The sequence below is a fragment of the Hemibagrus wyckioides genome, linkage group LG26, assembly GCF_019097595.1.
Source record: "Hemibagrus wyckioides isolate EC202008001 linkage group LG26, SWU_Hwy_1.0, whole genome shotgun sequence".
Lineage (NCBI taxonomy): Eukaryota > Metazoa > Chordata > Actinopteri > Siluriformes > Bagridae > Hemibagrus > Hemibagrus wyckioides.
In genome coordinates, this window is record NC_080735.1 from 21,748,255 (window position 1) to 21,770,754 (window position 22,500).

Genomic DNA, 22,500 nt, shown 5'->3' on the forward strand with positions numbered 1-22,500 from the left:
ACATACATCTCATCTCTACATCTCACATCTCCTCACACATCTCTCACATACATCTCACATACATCTCTCATCTCCTCACATCTCTCACATACATCTCTACATCTCTCACACACATCTCTCACATACATCTCTACATTCTCACACACATCTCTCACATACATCTCTCTCATACATCTCTACATCTCTCACACACATCTCTCACATACATCTCACATACATCTCACATACATCTCTCACATACATCTCATACATCTCACATACATCTCCTCACATACATCTCTCTCTCACATACATCTCTACATCTCTCTCACATACATCTCTCACATACATCTCTCACACATACATCTCTCACATACATCTCCTCACACACATCTCTACATCTCTCACACACATCTCCTCACACATCTACATCTCTCACATACATCTCACATCTCTCACATACATCTCTACATCTCTCACATACATCTCTCACATCTCCTCACACACCTCACATCTCCTCACACACATCTCCTCACACACCTCACATCTCCTCACACACATCTCCTCACACACCTCACATCTCCTCACACACATCTCCTCACACACCTCACATCTCCTCACACACATCTCCTCACACACCTCACATCTCCTCACACACCTCCTCACACACATCTCACATCTCCTCACACACATCTCACATCTCCTCACATACATCTCACATCTCCTCACATACATCTCCTCACATACATCTCACATCTCCTCACATACATCTCACATCTCCTCACATACATCTCACATCTCCTCACACACATCTCACCACATACATCTCACATCTCCTCACATACATCTCATCTCCTCACACACATCTCACACACATCTCCTCACATACATCTCACATCTCCTCACATACATCTCCTCACATACATCTCACATACATCTCCTCACATACATCTCACCACATACATCTCACATCTCCTCACATACATCTCACCACATACATCTCACATCTCCTCACACACATCTCACATACATCTCACCACATACATCTCACCACATACATCTCACATCTCCTCACATACATCTCACCACATACATCTCACATCTCCTCACACACCTCACCACATACATCTCACATCTCCTCACACACATCTCACATACATCTCTACATCTCTCACATACATCTCTACATCTCTCATACATCTCTACATCTCACACACATCTCCTCACATACATCTCACATCTCATACATCTCTACATCTCTCACATACATCTCACATCTCCTCACACACATCTCCTCACATACATCTCACATCTCCTCACATACATCTCCTCACATACATCTCACATCTCCTCACATACATCTCACATCTCCTCACATACATCTCACATCTCCTCACACACATCTCCTCACATACATCTCACATCTCCTCACACACATCTCCTCACATACATCTCACATCTCCTCACATACATCTCCTCACATACATCTCCTCACACACATCTCACATCTCCTCACATACATCTCACATCTCCTCACACACATCTCCTCACATACATCTCACATCTCCTCACACACATCTCTACATCTCTCACATCATCTCTCACATACATCTCTACATCTCTCTCACACACATCTCTCACATACATCTCTACATCTCCTCACACACATCTCCTCACATACATCTCACATCTCTCACATACATCTCTCACATACATCTCACATCTCTCACACACATCTCTCTCACATACATCTCACATCTCTCACACACATCTCTCACATACATCTCACATCTCTCACATACATCTCACATCTCTCACATACATCTCTCACATCTCTCACACACATCTCTCACATACATCTCACATCTCTCACATACATCTCTCACATCTCTCACACACATCTCCTCACATACATCTCACATCTCCTCACACACATCTCACATCTCCTCACACACATCTCCTCACACACATCTCACATCTCCTCACATACATCTCACATCTCCTCACATACATCTCACATCTCCTCACATACATCTCCTCACATACATCTCACATCTCCTCACACACATCTCCTCACATACATCTCACATCTCCTCACACACATCTCCTCACACACATCTAACATCTCCTCACATACATCTCACATCTCCTCACACACATCTCCTCACACACATCTAACATCTCCTCACACACATCTCCTCACATACATCTCACATCTCCTCACATACATCTCACATCTCCTCACATACATCTCCTCTCTCACATCTCCTCACATACATCTCCTCTCTCACATCTCCTCACATACATCTCCTCTCTCACATCTCCTCACATACATCTCCTCTCTCACATCTCCTCACATACATCTCACATCTCCTCACACACATCTCCTCACACACCTCACATCTCCTCACATACATCTCACATCTCACATCTCCTCACACATCTCTCACATCTCTACATCTCCTCTCTCACATCTCCTCACATACATCTCTACATCTCTCACATACATCTCTCTCACATACATCTCACATCTCTCACACACATCTCCTCACATACATCTCTACATCTCTCACACATCTCTCTCACATACATCTCTCACACATCTCTCACATACATCTCACATCTCTCACATACATCTCACATCTCTCACATACATCTCTCATACATCTCCTCACACACATCTCTCACATACATCTCTACATCTCCTCACATACATCTCCTCACACTCACATACATCTCTACATCTCCTCACATACATCTCCTCACACACATCTCACATCTCCTCACATCTCTCACATACATCTCTACATCTCCTCACACACATCTCTCACATCTCTCACATCTCCTCACACACATCTCTCACACATCTCTCACATCTCCTCACATACATCTCACATCTCCTCACATACATCTCACATCTCCTCACACACATCTCCTCACATACATCTCACATCTCCTCACACACATCTCCTCACACACATCTCACATCTCCTCACATACATCTCCTCACACACATCTCACATACATCTCACATCTCCTCACATACATCTCCTCACATACATCTCACATCTCCTCACACACATCTCACATCTCCTCACACACATCTCACATCTCCTCACATACATCTCACATCTCCTCACACACATCTCACATACATCTCCTCACATACATCTCATCTCCTCACACACATCTCCTCACATACATCTCACATCTCCTCACACACATCTCCTCACATACATCTCACATCTCCTCACATACATCTCCTCACATACATCTCACATCTCCTCACATACATCTCACATCTCCTCACACACATCTCTCATATATCTCACATCTCTCACATACATCTCACATCTCCTCACACATCTCCTCACATCTCTCATCTCACACATCTCTCACATACATCTCACATCTCCTCACACACATCTCCTCACACACATCTCACATCTCCTCACATACATCTCCTCACACACATCTCACATACATCATACATCTCCTCACATACATCTAACATACAGCCTCACATCTCCTCACACACATCTCACATCTCCTCACATACATCTCACATCTCCTCACACACATCTCACATCTCCTCACACACATCTCACATCTCCTCACACACATCTCACATACATCTCACATCTCCTCACACAGATATCCACATCTCCTCACACAGATATCCACATCTCCTCACACAGATATCCACATCTCCTCACACAGATATCCACATCTCCTCACACAGATATCTCACATACATCTCTCACACATCTCTACATCTCTCACACATCTCTACATCTCTCACACACATCTCCTCACATACATCTCACATCTCTCACATACATCTCTACATCTCTACATCTCTCACACATCTCTCACATCTCCTCACATACATCTCATCTCTCACACACATCTCTCACATACATCTCTACATCTCTCACATACATCTCACATCTCCTCTCTCACATCTCCTCACATACATCTCACATCTCCTCACATACATCTCACATACATCTCACATACATCTCATCTCCTCACATACATCTCCTCACATACATCTCACATCTCCTCACATACATCTCCTCACACACATCTCACATCTCCTCACATACATCTCACATCTCCTCACACACATCTCACATCTCCTCACACACATCTCACATCTCCTCACATACATCTCACATCTCACATACATCTCCTCACATACATCTCCTCACACACATCTCACATCTCCTCACATACATCTCCTCACATACATCTCTCACATACATCTCTACATCTCTCACATACATCTACATCTCTCACATACATCTCACATCTCCTCACATACATCTCTACATCTCTCACATACATCTCTACATCTCTCACATACATCTCTCACATACATCTCCTCACATACATCTCTACATCTCCTCACACATCTCTACATCTCTCACATACATCTCACATCTCCTCACATCTCCTCACACACATCTCACATACATCTCACATCTCCTCACATACATCTCCTCACATACATCTCACATCTCCTCACATACATCTCCTCACATACATCTCACATCTCCTCACATACATCTCACATCTCCTCACACACATCTCCTCACATACATCTCACATCTCCTCACATACATCTCACATCTCCTCACATACATCTCACATCTCCTCACATACATCTCCTCACATACATCTCACATCTCCTCACACACATCTCCTCACATACATCTCACATCTCCTCACATACATCTCACATCTCCTCACGTACATCTCCTCACGTACATCTCCTCACATACATCTCACATCTCCTCACACACATCTCCTCACATACATCTCACATCTCCTCACACACATCTCCTCACATACATCTCCTCACACACATCTCACATCTCCTCACATACATCTCACATCTCACATACATCTCCTCACATACATCTCCTCACACACATCTCACATCTCCTCACATACATCTCCTCACATACATCTCACATCTCCTCACATACATCTCCTCACATACATCTCACATCTCCTCACACACATCTCCTCACACACATCTCCTCACACACCTCACATCTCCTCACATACATCTCACATCTCCTCACACACATCTCACATACATCTCCTCTCTCACATCTCCTCACATACATCTCACATACATCTCTACATCTCCTCACATACATCTCTCACATCTCTCACATCTCTCACACACATCTCTCACATACATCTCACATCTCTCACATCTCCTCACATCTCCTCACATACATCTCCTCACATACATCTCACATCTCCTCACATACATCTCACATACATCTCCTCACATACATCTCACATCTCACATACATCTCACATCTCCTCACACACATCTCCTCACATACATCTCACATACATCTCACATCTCCTCACATACATCTCACATCTCCTCACACACATCTCCTCACGTACATCTCCTCACATACATCTCACATCTCCTCACACATCTCTACATCTCTCACACACATCTCCTCACACACATCTCACATACATCTCTCACATCTCTCACATACATCTCCTCACACATCTCTCACATACATCTCACATCTCCTCACACACATCACATCTCTCACATACATCTCTCACATACATCTCACATCTCTCACACACATCTCTCACATACATCTCTACATCTCTCACATACATCTCTCTCACATACATCTCTACATCTCCTCACATACATCTCCTCACACACATCTCTCACACACATCTCTCACATACATCTCCTCACATACATCTCACATCTCTCACATACATCTCCTCACATACATCTCACATCTCTCACATACATCTCTACATCTCTCACACACCTCTCACATCTCTCACATACATCTCACATCTCCTCACATACATCTCCTCACATACATCTAACACACATCTCACATCTCCTCACATACATCTCACATCTCACATCTCCTCACACACATCTCCTCACACACATCTCACACACATCTCCTCACACACATCTCACACACATCTCCTCACATACATCTCACATCTCCTCACACACATCTCACATCTCCTCACATACATCTCCTCACACACATCTCACATACATCTCACATCTCCTCACATACATCTCACATACATCTCACATCTCCTCACACACATCTCACATCTCCTCACACACATCTCCTCACATACATCTCACATCTCCTCACACACATCTCCTCACATACATCTCACATCTCCTCACATACATCTCCTCACACACCTCACATCTCCTCACACACATCTCACATACATCTCCTCACATACATCTCACATCTCCTCACACACATCTCCTCACATACATCTCACATCTCCTCACACACATCTCCTCACACACATCTCACATACATCTCCTCACACACATCTCACATACATCTCACATCTCCTCACATACATCTCCTCACATACATCTAACATACATCTCACATCTCCTCACATACATCTCACATCTCCTCACATACATCTCACATCTCCTCACACACATCTCACATCTCCTCACATACATCTCACATACATCTCACATCTCCTCACATACATCTCACATACATCTCACATCTCCTCACATACATCTCACATACATCTCACATCTCCTCACACACATCTCACATACATCTCCTCACACACATCTCACATACATCTCACATCTCCTCACATACATCTCCTCACATACATCTAACATACATCTCACATCTCCTCACACACATCTCACATCTCCTCACACACATCTCCTCACACACATCTCACATCTCCTCACATACATCTCACATACATCTCACATCTCCTCACATACATCTCCTCACATACATCTCATCTCCTCACACACATCTCACACACATCTCCTCACACACATCTCACACACATCTCCTCACATACATCTCATCTCCTCACATACATCTCCTCACATAATCTCACATCTCCTCACATACATCTCACCACATACATCTCACATCTCCTCACATACATCTCACATACATCTCACCACACACATCTCACATCTCCTCACACACATCTCCTCACATACATCTCACATACATCTCACATCTCCTCACATACATCTCACATACATCTCACATCTCCTCACATACATCTCCTCACATACATCTCACATCTCCTCACATCCATCTCCTCACATACATCTCACATCTCCTCACATCTCTTCATATCTCCTCACATCTCTTCATATCTCCTCATGTCCACGTGTGTGTGTGTGTATCTGTCTGTGTGTGTGTGTGTGTGTGTGTTCTCACCCTCTGTTCAGTTGAGTTCCCTGCTGTACTGATGAACACACACACCGGACAGATAGAGTCTGAGTTCCACTCGTATGTCCAGCCACAGGAACATCCACTTCTCTCCTCCTTCTGTACAGAGCTCACGGGCATTACACAGGTACACACACCTGTCTGTCTCTCTGCCTGTCTGTCTCTCTATCTGTATTTCTCTCTGCATGTATGTCTTTCTGCCTGTCTCTCTCCCTGCCTGTCTTCCTCTCTACCTGTCTCTCTCCACCTCTCTGCCTGTCTCTCTCTTCACCTTTCTGCCCATTTCTCTGCATATCTCTCTCCCTGCCTGTCTGTCTCTCTACCTGTCTGCCTGTTTCTCTCTCTCTCTCTCTCTCTCTATCTCTCTCTCTATCTCTCTCTCTATCTCTCTCTCTCTGCCTGTCTGCAGTCAGACAGAATCATTGATCTGCATATTTAAAAATGCTGGTCTGTCATTGGTCAACAGGAGCAGGTGGAGGCGGGGCTTCCTCTGCAGATCTGCCTGTCCAGGTTTACACGCTGGCTTCACACACTGCAGCAGGAGAGAGACGTGGTGTTCCTGAGCGATGACACACACACACACACCACTGCAGCCAGGAAACCCTGCGCCTTCCTCACCTGGTCAGGTAACACACACACACACACACACATACCACTGCAGCCAGGAAACCCTGCGCCTTCCTCACCTGGTCAGGTAACACACACACACACACACACCACTGCAGCCAGGAAACCCTGCGCCTTCCTCACCTGGTCAGGTAACACACACACACACACACCACTGCAGCCAGGAAACCCTGCGCCTTCCTCACCTGGTCAGGTAACACACACACACACACACCACTGCAGCCAGGAAACCCTGCGCCTTCCTCACCTGGTCAGGTAACACACACACACACACAAACACACACACACACACACCACTGCAGCCAGGAAACCCTGCGCCTTCCTCACCTGGTCAGGTAACACACACACACACACCACTGCAGCCAGGAAACCCTGCGCCTTCCTCACCTGGTCAAGTAAAACACACACACACATTTTCACAGAGTCACACTAAGTAGTATTGTTAAGTGTGTGTGTGTGTATGTGTGTGTACAGATTGGGATCTCGGTGTGTGTTTGCAGTACGAGTGTAAACGCAAGCAGATCACTAAACCTGAGTCTCTGAATAGCTGGATTGACCTTCGAGCTACATACAGGGTAAACACACACACACACCTGTGCAGTGTGTGTCTAACACCAATAATTTAACCTTCTTGTCCACTTCAGATTTTCTACAACCGCAAGCCAAAAGGCCTTAATGGAGCCCTGCAGGACCTGGGCATTGAGTTCTCCGGGCGAGAACACTCTGGTACACACACACACACACTGAGAGAACACACTCACACAAAGACACACACACACTGAGAGAACACACTCACACAAAGACACACACACACTGAGAGAACACACTCACACAAAGACACACACACACTGAGAGAACACACTCACACAAAGACACACACACACTGAGAGAACACACTCACACAAAGACACACACACTGAGAGAACACACTCACACAAAGACACACACACACTGAGAGAACACACTCACACAGACACACACACACTGAGAGAACACACTCACACAAAGACACACACACACTGAGAGAACACACTCACACAAAGACACACACACTGAGAGAACACACTCACACAAAGACACACACACACTGAGAGAACACACTCACACAAAGACACACACACACTGAGAGAACACACTCACACAAAGACACACACACACTGAGAGAACACACTCACACAAAGACACACACACACTGAGAGAACACACTCACACAAAGACACACACACACTGAGAGAACACACTCACACAAAGACACACACACACTGAGAGAACACACTCACACAAAGACACACACACTGAGAGAACACACTCACACAAAGACACACACACTGAGAGAACACACTCACACAAAGACACACACACACTGAGAGAACACACTCACACAAAGACACACACACACTGAGAGAACACACTCACACAAAGACACACACACACTGAGAGAACACACTCACACAAAGACACACACACACTGAGAGAACACACTCACACAAAGACACACACACACACTGAGAGAACACACTCACACAGACACACACACACTGAGAGAACACACTCACACAAAGACACACACACACTGAGAGAACACACTCACACAAAGACACACACACACTGAGAGAACACACTCACACAAAGACACACACACACTGAGAGAACACACTCACACAGACACACACACTGAGAGAACACACTCACACAAAGACACACACACTGAGAGAACACACTCACACAAAGACACACACACTGAGAGAACACACTCACACAAAGACACACACACACACTGAGAGAACACACTCACACAAAGACACACACACACTGAGAGAACACACTCACACAAAGACACACACACACACTGAGAGAACACACTCACACAAAGACACACACACACTGAGAGAACACACTCACACAGACACACACACACTGAGAGAACACACTCGCACAAAGACACACACACTGAGAGAACACACTCACACAGACACACACACACTGAGAGAACACACTCACACAGACACACACACACTGAGAGAACACACTCGCACAAAGACACACACACACTGAGAGAACACACTCACACAAAGACACACACACACTGAGAGAACACACTCACACAAAGACACACACACACTGAGAGAACACACTCACACAAAGACACACACACACTGAGAGAACACACTCACACAAAGACACACACACACACTGAGAGAACACACTCACACAAAGACACACACACACACTGAGAGAACACACTCACACAAAGACACACACACACTGAGAGAACACACTCACACAGACACACACACACTGAGAGAACACACTCACACAAAGACACACACACTGAGAGAACACACTCACACAAAGACACACACACACTGAGAGAACACACTCACACAAAGACACACACACTGAGAGAACACACTCACACAAAGACACACACACACACTGAGAGAACACACTCACACAAAGACACACACACACTGAGAGAACACACTCACACAAAGACACACACACACACTGAGAGAACACACTCACACAAAGACACACACACACTGAGAGAACACACTCACACAAAGACACACACACACTGAGAGAACACACTCACACAAAGACACACACACACACTGAGAGAACACACTCACACAAAGACACACACACACTGAGAGAACACACTCACACAAAGACACACACACACACTGAGAGAACACACTCACACAAAGACACACACACACACTGAGAGAACACACTCACACAAAGACACACACACACTGAGAGAACACACTCACACAGACACACACACACTGAGAGAACACACTCACACAAAGACACACACACACTGAGAGAACACACTCACACAAAGACACACACACACACTGAGAGAACACACTCACACAAAGACACACACACACACTGAGAGAACACACTCACACAAAGACACACACACACTGAGAGAACACACTCACACAAAGACACACACACACTGAGAGAACACACTCACACAAAGACACACACACACTGAGAGAACACACTCACACAAAGACACACACACACTGAGAGAACACACTCACACAAAGACACACACACTGAGAGAACACACTCACACAAAGACACACACACACTGAGAGAACACACTCACACAGACACACACACACTGAGAGAACACACTCACACAAAGACACACACACACTGAGAGAACACACTCACACAAAGACACACACACTGAGAGAACACACTCACACAAAGACACACACACACACTGAGAGAACACACTCACACAGACACACACACACTGAGAGAACACACTCACACAAAGACACACACACACTGAGAGAACACACTCACACAAAGACACACACACACTGAGAGAACACACTCACACAGACACACACACACTGAGAGAACACACTCACACAAAGACACACACACTGAGAGAACACACTCACACAGACACACACACACTGAGAGAACACACTCACACAAAGACACACACACACTGAGAGAACACACTCACACACAGACACACACACTGAGAGAACACACTCACACAAAGACACACACACACTGAGAGAACACACTCACACAAAGACACACACACACTGAGAGAACACACTCACACAAAGACACACACACACTGAGAGAACACACTCACACAAAGACACACACACTGAGAGAACACACTCGCACAAAGACACACACACTGAGAGAACACACTCACACAGACACACACACTGAGAGAACACACTCACACACACACACACTGAGAGAACACACTCACACAAAGACACACACACACTGAGAGAACACACTCACACAAAGACACACACACTGAGAGAACACACTCACACAAAGACACACACACTGAGAGAACACACTCACACAAAGACACACACACACTGAGAGAACACACTCACACAAAGACACACACACTGAGAGAACACACTCACACAAAGACACACACACACTGAGAGAACACACTCACACAAAGACACACACACACTGAGAGAACACACTCACACAAAGACACACACACTGAGAGAACACACTCACACAAAGACACACACACTGAGAGAACACACTCACACAAAGACACACACACTGAGAGAACACACTCACACAAAGACACACACACACTGAGAGAACACACTCACACAAAGACACACACACACACTGAGAGAACACACTCACACAAAGACACACACACACACTGAGAGAACACACTCACACAAAGACACACACACACACTGAGAGAACACACTCACACAAAGACACACACACACACTGAGAGAACACACTCACACAAAGACACACACACACACTGAGAGAACACACTCACACAAAGACACACACACACTGAGAGAACACACTCACACAAAGACACACACACACACTGAGAGAACACACTCACACAGACACACACACTGAGAGAACACACTCACACAAAGACACACACACTGAGAGAACACACTCACACAAAGACACACACACACACTGAGAGAACACACTCACACAAAGACACACACACACACTGAGAGAACACACTCACACAAAGACACACACACACACTGAGAGAACACACTCACACAAAGACACACACACACACTGAGAGAACACACTCACACAAAGACACACACACACACTGAGAGAACACACTCACACAAAGACACACACACACACTGAGAGAACACACTCACACAAAGACACACACACACTGAGAGAACACACTCACACAAAGACACACACACACACTGAGAGAACACACTCACACAGACACACACACACTGAGAGAACACACTCACACAAAGACACACACACTGAGAGAACACACTCACACAAAGACACACACACACTGAGAGAACACACTCACACAAAGACACACACACACTGAGAGAACACACTCACACAGACACACACACACTGAGAGAACACACTCACACAAAGACACACACACACTGAGAGAACACACTCACACAGACACACACACACTGAGAGAACACACTCACACAAAGACACACACACACTGAGAGAACACACTCACACAAAGACACACACACACTGAGAGAACACACTCACACAAAGACACACACACACTGAGAGAACACACTCACACAAAGACACACACACACACTGAGAGAACACACTCACACAAAGACACACACACACTGAGAGAACACACTCACACAAAGACACACACACTGAGAGAACACACTCACACAGACACACACACACTGAGAGAACACACTCACACAAAGACACACACACACTGAGAGAACACACTCACACAAAGACACACACACACTGAGAGAACACACTCACACAAAGACACACACACACACTGAGAGAACACACTCACACAAAGACACACACACACTGAGAGAACACACTCACACAAAGACACACACACTGAGAGAACACACTCACACAAAGACACACACACACTGAGAGAACACACTCACACAAAGACACACACACACACTGAGAGAACACACTCACACAAAGACACACACACACTGAGAGAACACACTCACACAAAGACACACACACTGAGAGAACACACTCACACAAAGACACACACACACTGAGAGAACACACTCACACAAAGACACAGTATATAAAAGTGTGTGTGTGTGTAGGTCTGGACGATGCTCGGAACACTGCCCGATTGGCTTGGCGCATGATCAGAGATGGCTGCATGATGAAAGTAACGAGAGTTCTGAAGTCTGTGGTTCCAGTGAGAGGAGTGTGTGCAGACAGACGTGTGTGTGACATGAGGAAAGAGAAGCAGCCGACACACACCAGCGACACACACACTGTGACATCATCACACACGAGTCTGGTGTCCCTGTGCACTGTGCTGTCCTCCATCACCCCACTGCACACACTGACCGTCACACACGCCTCACGCCCGGACCCCACCGTCACACACGCCTCACGCCCGGACCCCACCGTCACACACGCCTCACGCCCGGACCCCACCGTCACACACGCCTCACGCCCGGACCCCACCGTCACACACGCCTCACGCCCGGACCCCACCGTCACACACGCCTCACGCCCGGACATGCCAACGTCTGATTGGTCAGAGGAGTGTGTGGTGACGGAATTTGGGGATTCTGCTTCCTATGACGATGTGATATTAGAAGAAGACTCTGGAATCGTGCCCCGTGACTCCGCCTCTCCTGTGTGTCAGAGAAAGCCACGCCCAATTAACTCCAACCCCTCCTGTATAATTGAAGACCCAGTCAGATCTCTGAAAGAACTCAATACAAGAACAACTCCCACAATCACTTTCTCTATTTACAGTGACCAATCACGTCAGTCCTACTCCTCTTCCTCCTCTTCTTCAGTGTTTCGTGTTCCTTCCTCCATTCTTTCATCAACCTGCAACCAATCAGCTCGGTGCTCCGTCTCTGTAAACCAGTCAAAGCTCTCTTCTCTCTCTGTAAACCAATCAGCTCGCTCCTTTTATTCCGTCAATCAATCAGGTGCTTCCATCTCTCTTAACCAATCAGCTTTCCCCTATATCTCTGTCAACCAATCTTCTCACTCATCTTGTTCTATCAACCAGACCCGCCCTTCTTGCTCAGTTAACCAATCAGCTTTCTCCTTCTCTAAGGCGTTGCCCCTCCCATCTCCAAGAGGCACATCTTGTATCCCCAACAAATCCACTCTCTCTTCTGTCTCTTTCAACCGGTCCTCTGTCTCCATCAACCAATCAGCTTTCTCCACCTCCTTCTCTAAACGGTTGCCCCTCCCCCCTCTGAAGGGCGGAGTTAAAATCACTGCTCCCCTGTGTGATTGTGGTCGGCGTTCAAGGAGATTGACGGTGTGTAACGGTGGACCAAACCAAGGTCGGGCCTTCTACACCTGTGCAGGGAGGAGGAGCTCGGGCCCCGTCCCTCATGGCTCCACCCATCCAGGCCGCACAGCTCGTGGCAATGGGTGTGGCTTCTTTAAGTGGGAGTTGACTCTGATTAAATTGTCAGCTATGAGCAGAAACACTTCGGCTCTGAGCTTCAACCTGAATACAGCAGCTTCCAGGAACTTTCGATGACTTCCTGTCTCACTCTCTAAACCTGTCTCACTTTCTAAACCTGTTTTATATTCTCTTTGAACCTGTCTCACTCTCTACAAGTGTTTTACAACCGGTCTCACTCTTAAAACCTGTCTCACCTCTCTCATTTTCTAAACCTGTCTCACTCACTCTAAAATTCTCACTTCTCTCTTAATCTGTCTCACTCGCTTTCTAAACCTGTCTAATTCGATCTCAGTACCTGTCTCACATTCTCTCTTCGGAAACCTGTCTCACTCTGTCTAAACCTCTCTCTCTCTCTGTGTATATATATATATATATATATACCTGTCTCTTCCTCTCTACACCTGTCCTGCCTGCTCACTCCTGACCTGTCTGTCTCTCTGTACCTGTCTCACTCTATCGGGTGTGTTCTGTATAAATTCACTGTGTGTAGCTGTGTAAGTGTGTAATGTTGTTGAATGTAAAATTCTGACGTCATGAATGTTTATTTTTAGATTATTTATATTTATTTGGAATGAGACGTTAATCGGTGTCATCATGTCATGTCTTTATCACCAAAATGTAATGATTAAAATGATTTAAAAATAATGTTTGTGAATTCTTTTCTCTTTTTTTTTAAATTATAAATAACATTAAACTTGCCTCATCTTTCTGTTTAGTTATTTTTTATATTTTTAGGATTCAGTAGTTTCAGGCTCTGTTGAGACATGAGCTGTGGCCAGAGGTTCTGGAGATACACTGCAGGTTTGAGGAACTCCAGCAGGATCAGGATGTGTCTGTTTCACTAAGACAAATTCCTTGTATATGTAAAGCCTACAGTACTTGGAAATAAAAGTGATTCTGATTCTGTTTCCATGGATATGATCAGACACCAAATGTTGTCTCTCTAATAAATATTACAGCACAGTGACGTTATTTTTTCACTGCTCCCAGCTTTGCATGTTGTGGTCAGCACAGGGTCAGGCATGATACATCACCTGGAGCAGGGAGGGTTAAGGGCCTTGCTCAGGGGCCCAACAGCAGCAGCTTGGTGATGCTGGGGTTTGAAGCCTGATCAACATCCCAGAGCATTAACCACTGGAGCTACCACTTCCTGCTTTAAATGGAAAGGGAAATGGAAATGTGCAGATGATCATCATCCCCATGTGGTTGTTTCCCTTTACTCTGACTAAACAGAACTGTTATTTCTTCTTCTGTGTGTTTCACCCATCACTTGTCAGCACTGTAGGAGTCTCAGCAGAACTGCTGACCATCATGTGGTTCAGATTTCTCCTCTTTCCTGAGCTTCTTCCTCATGGTGACCAGAGGAGCTGCAGCTCTGAGCACAGAACATGGATCTGATCCGGACCGAAGAACTGAAAAACTTTTACTTTAAAATAGAAATGTAAACGTTCTGAAAGGAGAACAGATGGACACACGGACAGGTCACTCCTCAGACTGTCTGTGCTGTGTGTTTTATGCTGAATGAAAGTTGTTGTGTTTGTTTTTATTTGTCACATATACATTACTGCACACTGAATGAACCTGATATTGTGGACCCTGAGCCATATGAAGGAACAGGAACCTGCAGCACCTCTGACAGAACCTTTATTATGAACAACGCAGTACATCGTTAGTGAAGAAGCTTATTAAATGAATCCGCTTTCATTCAGAAGAAATGGACACGACACTTCAAGAAGATAAAATATCAGGAATCTACATTCAGTCTGAACCCAAACCCCCAAACCACAGCAGTTCCATCTGCAAGAACTACAACAGGAAATAAACATCTAGTGAAATACACCATCTATTAATAAACCATTCACATCTACAGAGAGAGAGAGAGAGAGATGGAGGAAGAAGGAAAATATGGGGTTCTCTTGGGAGGAGTGTTACGGTATCTCTACAGCATCATACTTCAGACAGAATTCAAAATAAAACACTTTCAGAAAACAAAGAACCCCTAAGGAGCCAGAGAACCCGCTGTGGTTCATGAACATTTGGTGTGACACAGAACCCTGTACTGAGCCCGACAGTTCATGTCTCTCCATCTGTAGTCTCTCTGTGGAACGACGGCGCCGCAGTGCTGAGAGAGCTGATGCTCAGGCTGTTTCCCTTCATCCCAGTTGGAGTACGGAAACACAGCCTTCCCATCGGGCCAAATCCAGAACCCAAAGAGTCGGCTCTGTCTAAGCCCCACCCACACAGGGTCATTGACACCCCCCCGTCTGAGTTCTTTCACCACATCAGTCTGGTCATCTTTAGACTCAATCTGCAGCAGTCCAGCTCTGTTCTTTTCCTGACAGTAATCCAGAGCTTTCTCCCAGCTCAGAGTCACTTCACTCACATGGATGGAAGCTGATAGAGACACAAAACCCAAAAGGAGGAGGATGGTTTAGAGTGATATCAGAGAGAGAGACTCACACCAGCTGTGTTCTAGTCATCATACAGAAGATTGCTGAGACCATTTTACTGTTCAGAAAGTCCACACTTACTGTTGTAACACAGAGCAGGGTGTTTATCACTGCATGGGACTGAGAGCCATCTCCCTCCACTCAGTACTACACAGCTGAATGGTGATAACTGAATGACTGATGATTGACTGCTATTCCAATCCCAGTTTCTGTAGATGGAGTTTCCTCCATCAGTCCACTGCCAGTCATCCCACAGCATGCCGATCCAGAAGGGCGTGTTGCTGCTGTTTTTTAACCCTTTACTCTTCACCTCTTCATTGTGCTGGTGATCTCTGATGCTGACCAGGTCAGTGTAGTTCCGTCTGCAGTAACTCTGAGCTTCATACCAGGTCTTAGTCTGAAGGATTAGATGATATTTAGGAGTCTGTGAGGAAGCATCTGTGGACAGTGCAAAAATAAAACATTTATATATTTATATGTTATATTTAGGTGTAAATAGTTCTACTGTAATCAGGTCAGAAGTTACCTTGTTCATAGCACATGAAATATCTTGGTTCTGTGCACTGAAGTCTTTCCCATCCACCATCAGCTTTCACAGCAGCACAGCAGGGTAATGACCCAGAATCCCATTTCACATTTATAAATGTTACAGGATCACCATTAGACCATTTCTCATTGAACTGACCACGAGAGAGTCCGATCCAGCTGGAAGTGATATTCTCCTTCCTTATCAGTTTATCCAGTTTAGTGTTGTCTTCATCAGAGTACACAGTGACGAGGTTGGTGTAGTTTTCTGTGCAAGCTTCCTGAGCCTCAGTCTGATTCATGTTACCCAGAATGACATGGAAGGTAGTGAGGCTGTGGACCAGAGGAGAAAAAGCTGTGGAAGAAATGTCTCCAGTTAGCAGAACTGAGAAGAAAGGAGTGATACGTCTATGTGCAGTTTTCTATTCAGACCCAGAGACTGTGGACTGTTTGGAGCAAATGAAGCAGTTTTGCTTTTACATCTGTGTTCAGTTGCTATTTTTGAGTGTTTAGAAATGAACTTTATGCTAAGAGATATAAATAAGAACAATGACAAAACTCATCCTTCCAACACAGGAGCTCCACCCTGCTGATACACTCCAGGTCTAATCAGCCTGCCCTGCTGTAGTCATTCTAATCTAATCTAATCTAATCTAATCTAATCTAATCTAATCTAATCTAGTTTAATCTAATGTAATCTAATCTAGTCTAATCTTATCTCATCTAATGTAATGTAAACTAATCTTATCTAATCTAGTCTAGTTTAATCTAATCTAATTTTATCTAATCTAATCTAACTTTATCTAATCCAATCTGATCTAATCTAATCTAGTCTGATCTGATCTAATCTGAGTTTCAGGTCTTGTTTTTGATTCCTAACACCTTGAGAGTCTGACACTGTTTTAATGCTTCAGTAGGTCTCGATTTTTCATTGTGAAATAAAAATGTGTCAGAATTTTGTCATATTTCATAAATCATTAAAAACCAAACCATTTCATTTACACTTCATATCAGCGCTCATCATAACCAGCAGAGTTACACAGTGCTTCGGTTTCTTATTAAATCTTATTCTTAGCAGTATCTTAGTATCTCTTTATCTCAGCACTAATGATGCATAATCACCTGATTATATATATTACCTGATTATTATATACCTATATATATATATATATATATATATGTCCTTACTGAATAAATTGCTGCACTATTTACTTGTTAAATAATTGAAAAATTTCCCTGAATAAACAAATGGATTTATCACCTATGTCAGCAAAGTAGCTACACAAAATGGCGTCTTGACTCTCTCGCTAATCGAAGCCACCACGCAGGGATTTAGATGTAAATGTGCGTTGCAAAGCATTCCTTTCTAAAAATATTTTTACATCACAATAAAGGTCGTAATCTCTATTTTCAGAATATATAACCATTTTGGCTGTAGCTGGTCTGGAAGTACAAATATTTTGGGCTGATTTTGGGAACTAATTTCTCAGGGTAGGGTGGTGATGTGTAAATAACGTTTGCACCTACAGAAACTGTATTCATCCGTGCATTTCGTGATTGTCACCTCATTAATATTCATGAACCCAAAATAAATCGCATTTCACCTGAAAAGACACATGTCAGGTGTAACACTCAGGAAAACACAATACACAGGATGCTGTAAAATAACACATGACACCTGGTCATTACATGGGCAGACGGTCAACTTAACAAAGAGCAGGTTTTTATATTTATATCAGATTAAAGGGAATTTTAATAGCTTCCTAATCAATGTATAAACATTTCATTTGAACCACAAATAATAATTTCATAACAATTTTTGGAGAGTTGGTATACAAAACGATCGATTTTCACCCTGATTTCTGCTGAGCAATCAGCACTGATGGAGGTTACTATTAATCCCATAACATGTGTTTACATAAAGGAACAGGTGACGCTAACGTTCATAAATCACACTGAAATCATCTGAAACTGTCAGATGTTTATCTGAACATCACAAAGCAGAACCTTCATGTGGTTTTTCAAGACTTTGTCCCCCTGATGTGTCTCAGAGACGTTAATCAGATCTCAAGCAGCTCTGAACTTCTGCTAGTTAAAAATCTTAAAAATACGAACGATTAAACCCACAATCAGCACAAACACCATCTAACTTTAATCCTCAATATCAACACAATATACAACAACATGAAAACGTGTGTGTGTGTGTGTGTGTGAATAATTAATAATTAATGGAGCTGAGATTTTTACTTTTACACTGAGATCAAAGTTTATAGATCAGAATTCAGTATTCACCTGAGAGCAGGAGGAACAGGACAGGCACGGTTACCATGGTGATGCCAATGCTGAGGTGATGCCCTGTGTGTTTAAAGTCCAACATCAGATAATAATAATAAGAATAATAATAATAATAATAATAATAAGAATAATAATAATAATAATAATAATAAGGCAGTGGATGGGCTGCTGGTCAGAGAGCAGCTCGCTGTGTGTTTGTGTAAATGATAAAGCTGATAGATGATCAGGTGATCAGGTGAAGAGATCCAGGTGAAGTGCAGCAGTCTTACCTGGTGAGGTCCTCGGGGCTGAATGGAGGCTCTGTGATCGAAACAAACCTCTTTAACACACCTCACTGTGCTGATGTCACCTGATCAGGAAGGACAGGACGAAATAAACAAATGCTACAGGTTCAAACAGGTAACTAGATATTTATATGAAACCACAGAGACTTTCACAGAACACTTACAGCTGCAGCTTTATTTTTATGTTAAACACATTCACAAAACACTGCATTTAGTAATTGTAGCACACTGAAACTACAGAGACTACAGGTGAAGACCTGGCCAGCAGGAGCCACCTCTCAGGTCTCCTTCAGGACTGTATTAAATGCACTGAATGGAATATGTTCAGGGAGGCTGAAACCGTTGTATCAACTTGGAGGAGTACACGGCATCAGTGACCGGCTACATCGGGAAGTGCATCGATGACATGACCGTCTCCAAGACCATCATCACACGCTCTAACCAGAAGCTGTGGATGACCGCAAAGGTGCGTGCTCTCCTGAAGTCAAGAGACTCTGCCTTCAGAGCAGGGGACAAGACGGCCTTAAAAACAAGGACTGAACTGTCCCGAGCCATCAGAGGGGTGAAGCGTGCACACGCCCAGAGAATCTACAGCCACTTCCAGGACAGCGGAGACTCCTGGTGCATGTGGCAGGGCATTCAGGCGATCACCAACTACAGGACAACTTCACCTGCCTGTGACAGTGACGCCTCCCTCCCAGACGCGCTGAACGACTTCTACACTCGGTTTGAGGTACAGAACAACACAACAGCGAGGAAGACCATCCCTCCTCCTAACGATCAGGTGCTCTGTCTATCCACGGCTGACATGAGGAGAACTCTATACAGAGTTAACCCATGGAATGCCTCAATAACTATAAAACTTATAACTAATAAACTAGAAACAATAAAAACTTTACTTCATCCTCAGTAGAGAAACAACAATCTGCTGCTTTCTCCATTTAGGTCAGAGTTTAGTTCTGGGAAATGTTCTTTAAACACTCTGCTTATCCTGTTTGGGGTGTGTTTTTAATTAACAAATGAACTTCACTATACACTCGTCCCCTTGCACCTTATTCTGTAAGTGCAGGAAGTGGACATGAGGTGAAGTGGACATGAGGTGAAGTGGGCATGGGTGTGAGGTGTGAAAAGGTTGTTTAACTGAATGAACCTGATTTTGTAAAACCTGAGCGATATGAAGGAACAGGAACCTGCAGCACCTCTGACAGAACCTTTATTATGAACAATGCAGTACATCGTTAGTGAAGAAGCTTATTAAATGAATCCACTTTCATTCAGAAGAAATGGACACGACACTTCAAGAAGATAAAATATCAGGAATCTACATTCAGTCTGAACCCAAACCCCCAAACCACAGCAGCTCCATCTGCAACAACTACAACAGGAAATAAACATCTAGTGAAATACACCATCTATTAATAAACCATTCACATCTACAGAGAGAGAGAGAGAGAGAGAGAGACAGATGGAGGAAGAAAGGGTTCTCTTGGGAGGAGTGTTACGGTATCTCTACAGAACCATACTTCAGACAGAATTCAAAATAAAACACTTTCAGAAAACAAAGAACCCCTAAGGAGCCAGAGAACCCGCTGTGGTTCATGAACATGTGCTGTGACACAGAACCCTGTACTGAGCCCGACAGTTCATGTCTCTCCATCTGTAGTCTCTGTAGTCTCGGGCCAAATTCAGAACCCGAAGACTCTGCTCTGTCTAAGCCCCACCCACACTGGGTCATTGACACCCCCCCGTCTGAGTTCTTTCACAACATTATTCTGGTCATCTTTAGACTCAATCTGCAGCTGTCCAGCTCTGTCCTCTTCCTGACAGTAATCCAGAGCTTTCTCCCAGCTCAGAGTCACTTCACTCACATGGATGGAAACTGATAGAGACACAAAACCCAAAAGGAGGAGGATGGTTTAGAGTGATATCAGAGAGAGAGACTCACACCAGCTGTGTTCTAGTCATCATACAGAAGACTGCTGAGACCATTTTACTGGTCAGAAAGTCCAGCTGACACCATCATTCACCAGTTTATCCAGTTCAGTGTTGTCTTCATCAGAGTACACAGTGATGAGGTCGGTGTAGTTTTCTCTGCGAGCTTC

At 44.4% G+C, this 22,500-nt stretch overlaps 2 protein-coding genes across 2 annotated transcripts in view; one reads left to right on the plus strand and one right to left on the minus strand.

Moving 5' to 3' along the window:
* Window positions 1-15,456, plus strand: part of eri2 (ERI1 exoribonuclease family member 2) — a 19,988-nt gene extending 4,532 nt beyond the window's left edge. Inside the window, exons 5-9 of the mRNA XM_058381047.1 lie at window positions 7,250-7,377; window positions 7,717-7,876; window positions 8,352-8,452; window positions 8,522-8,603; window positions 13,499-15,456. Of these exons, the coding sequence (XP_058237030.1) occupies window positions 7,250-7,377; window positions 7,717-7,876; window positions 8,352-8,452; window positions 8,522-8,603; window positions 13,499-14,919 (1,892 nt within the window). The 3' untranslated portion in view covers window positions 14,920-15,456. The remainder of the gene's footprint in view (window positions 1-7,249; window positions 7,378-7,716; window positions 7,877-8,351; window positions 8,453-8,521; window positions 8,604-13,498) is intronic.
* Window positions 15,457-16,506: 1,050 nt separating this feature from the next.
* The window catches only part of LOC131347150 (secretory phospholipase A2 receptor-like), a 6,035-nt gene continuing 41 nt past the window's right edge, over window positions 16,507-22,500 (minus strand). The window contains exons 1-6 of the mRNA XM_058381080.1: window positions 22,344-22,500; window positions 20,384-20,463; window positions 20,112-20,174; window positions 17,821-18,174; window positions 17,376-17,732; window positions 16,507-17,238 (exon numbers count right to left, since the gene is read on the minus strand). The exon at window positions 22,344-22,500 is cut by the window's right edge and continues 41 nt beyond it. Coding sequence (XP_058237063.1) covers window positions 16,871-17,238; window positions 17,376-17,732; window positions 17,821-18,174; window positions 20,112-20,148 — 1,116 coding nt within the window. The 5' untranslated portion in view covers window positions 20,149-20,174; window positions 20,384-20,463; window positions 22,344-22,500 and the 3' untranslated portion in view covers window positions 16,507-16,870. The remainder of the gene's footprint in view (window positions 17,239-17,375; window positions 17,733-17,820; window positions 18,175-20,111; window positions 20,175-20,383; window positions 20,464-22,343) is intronic.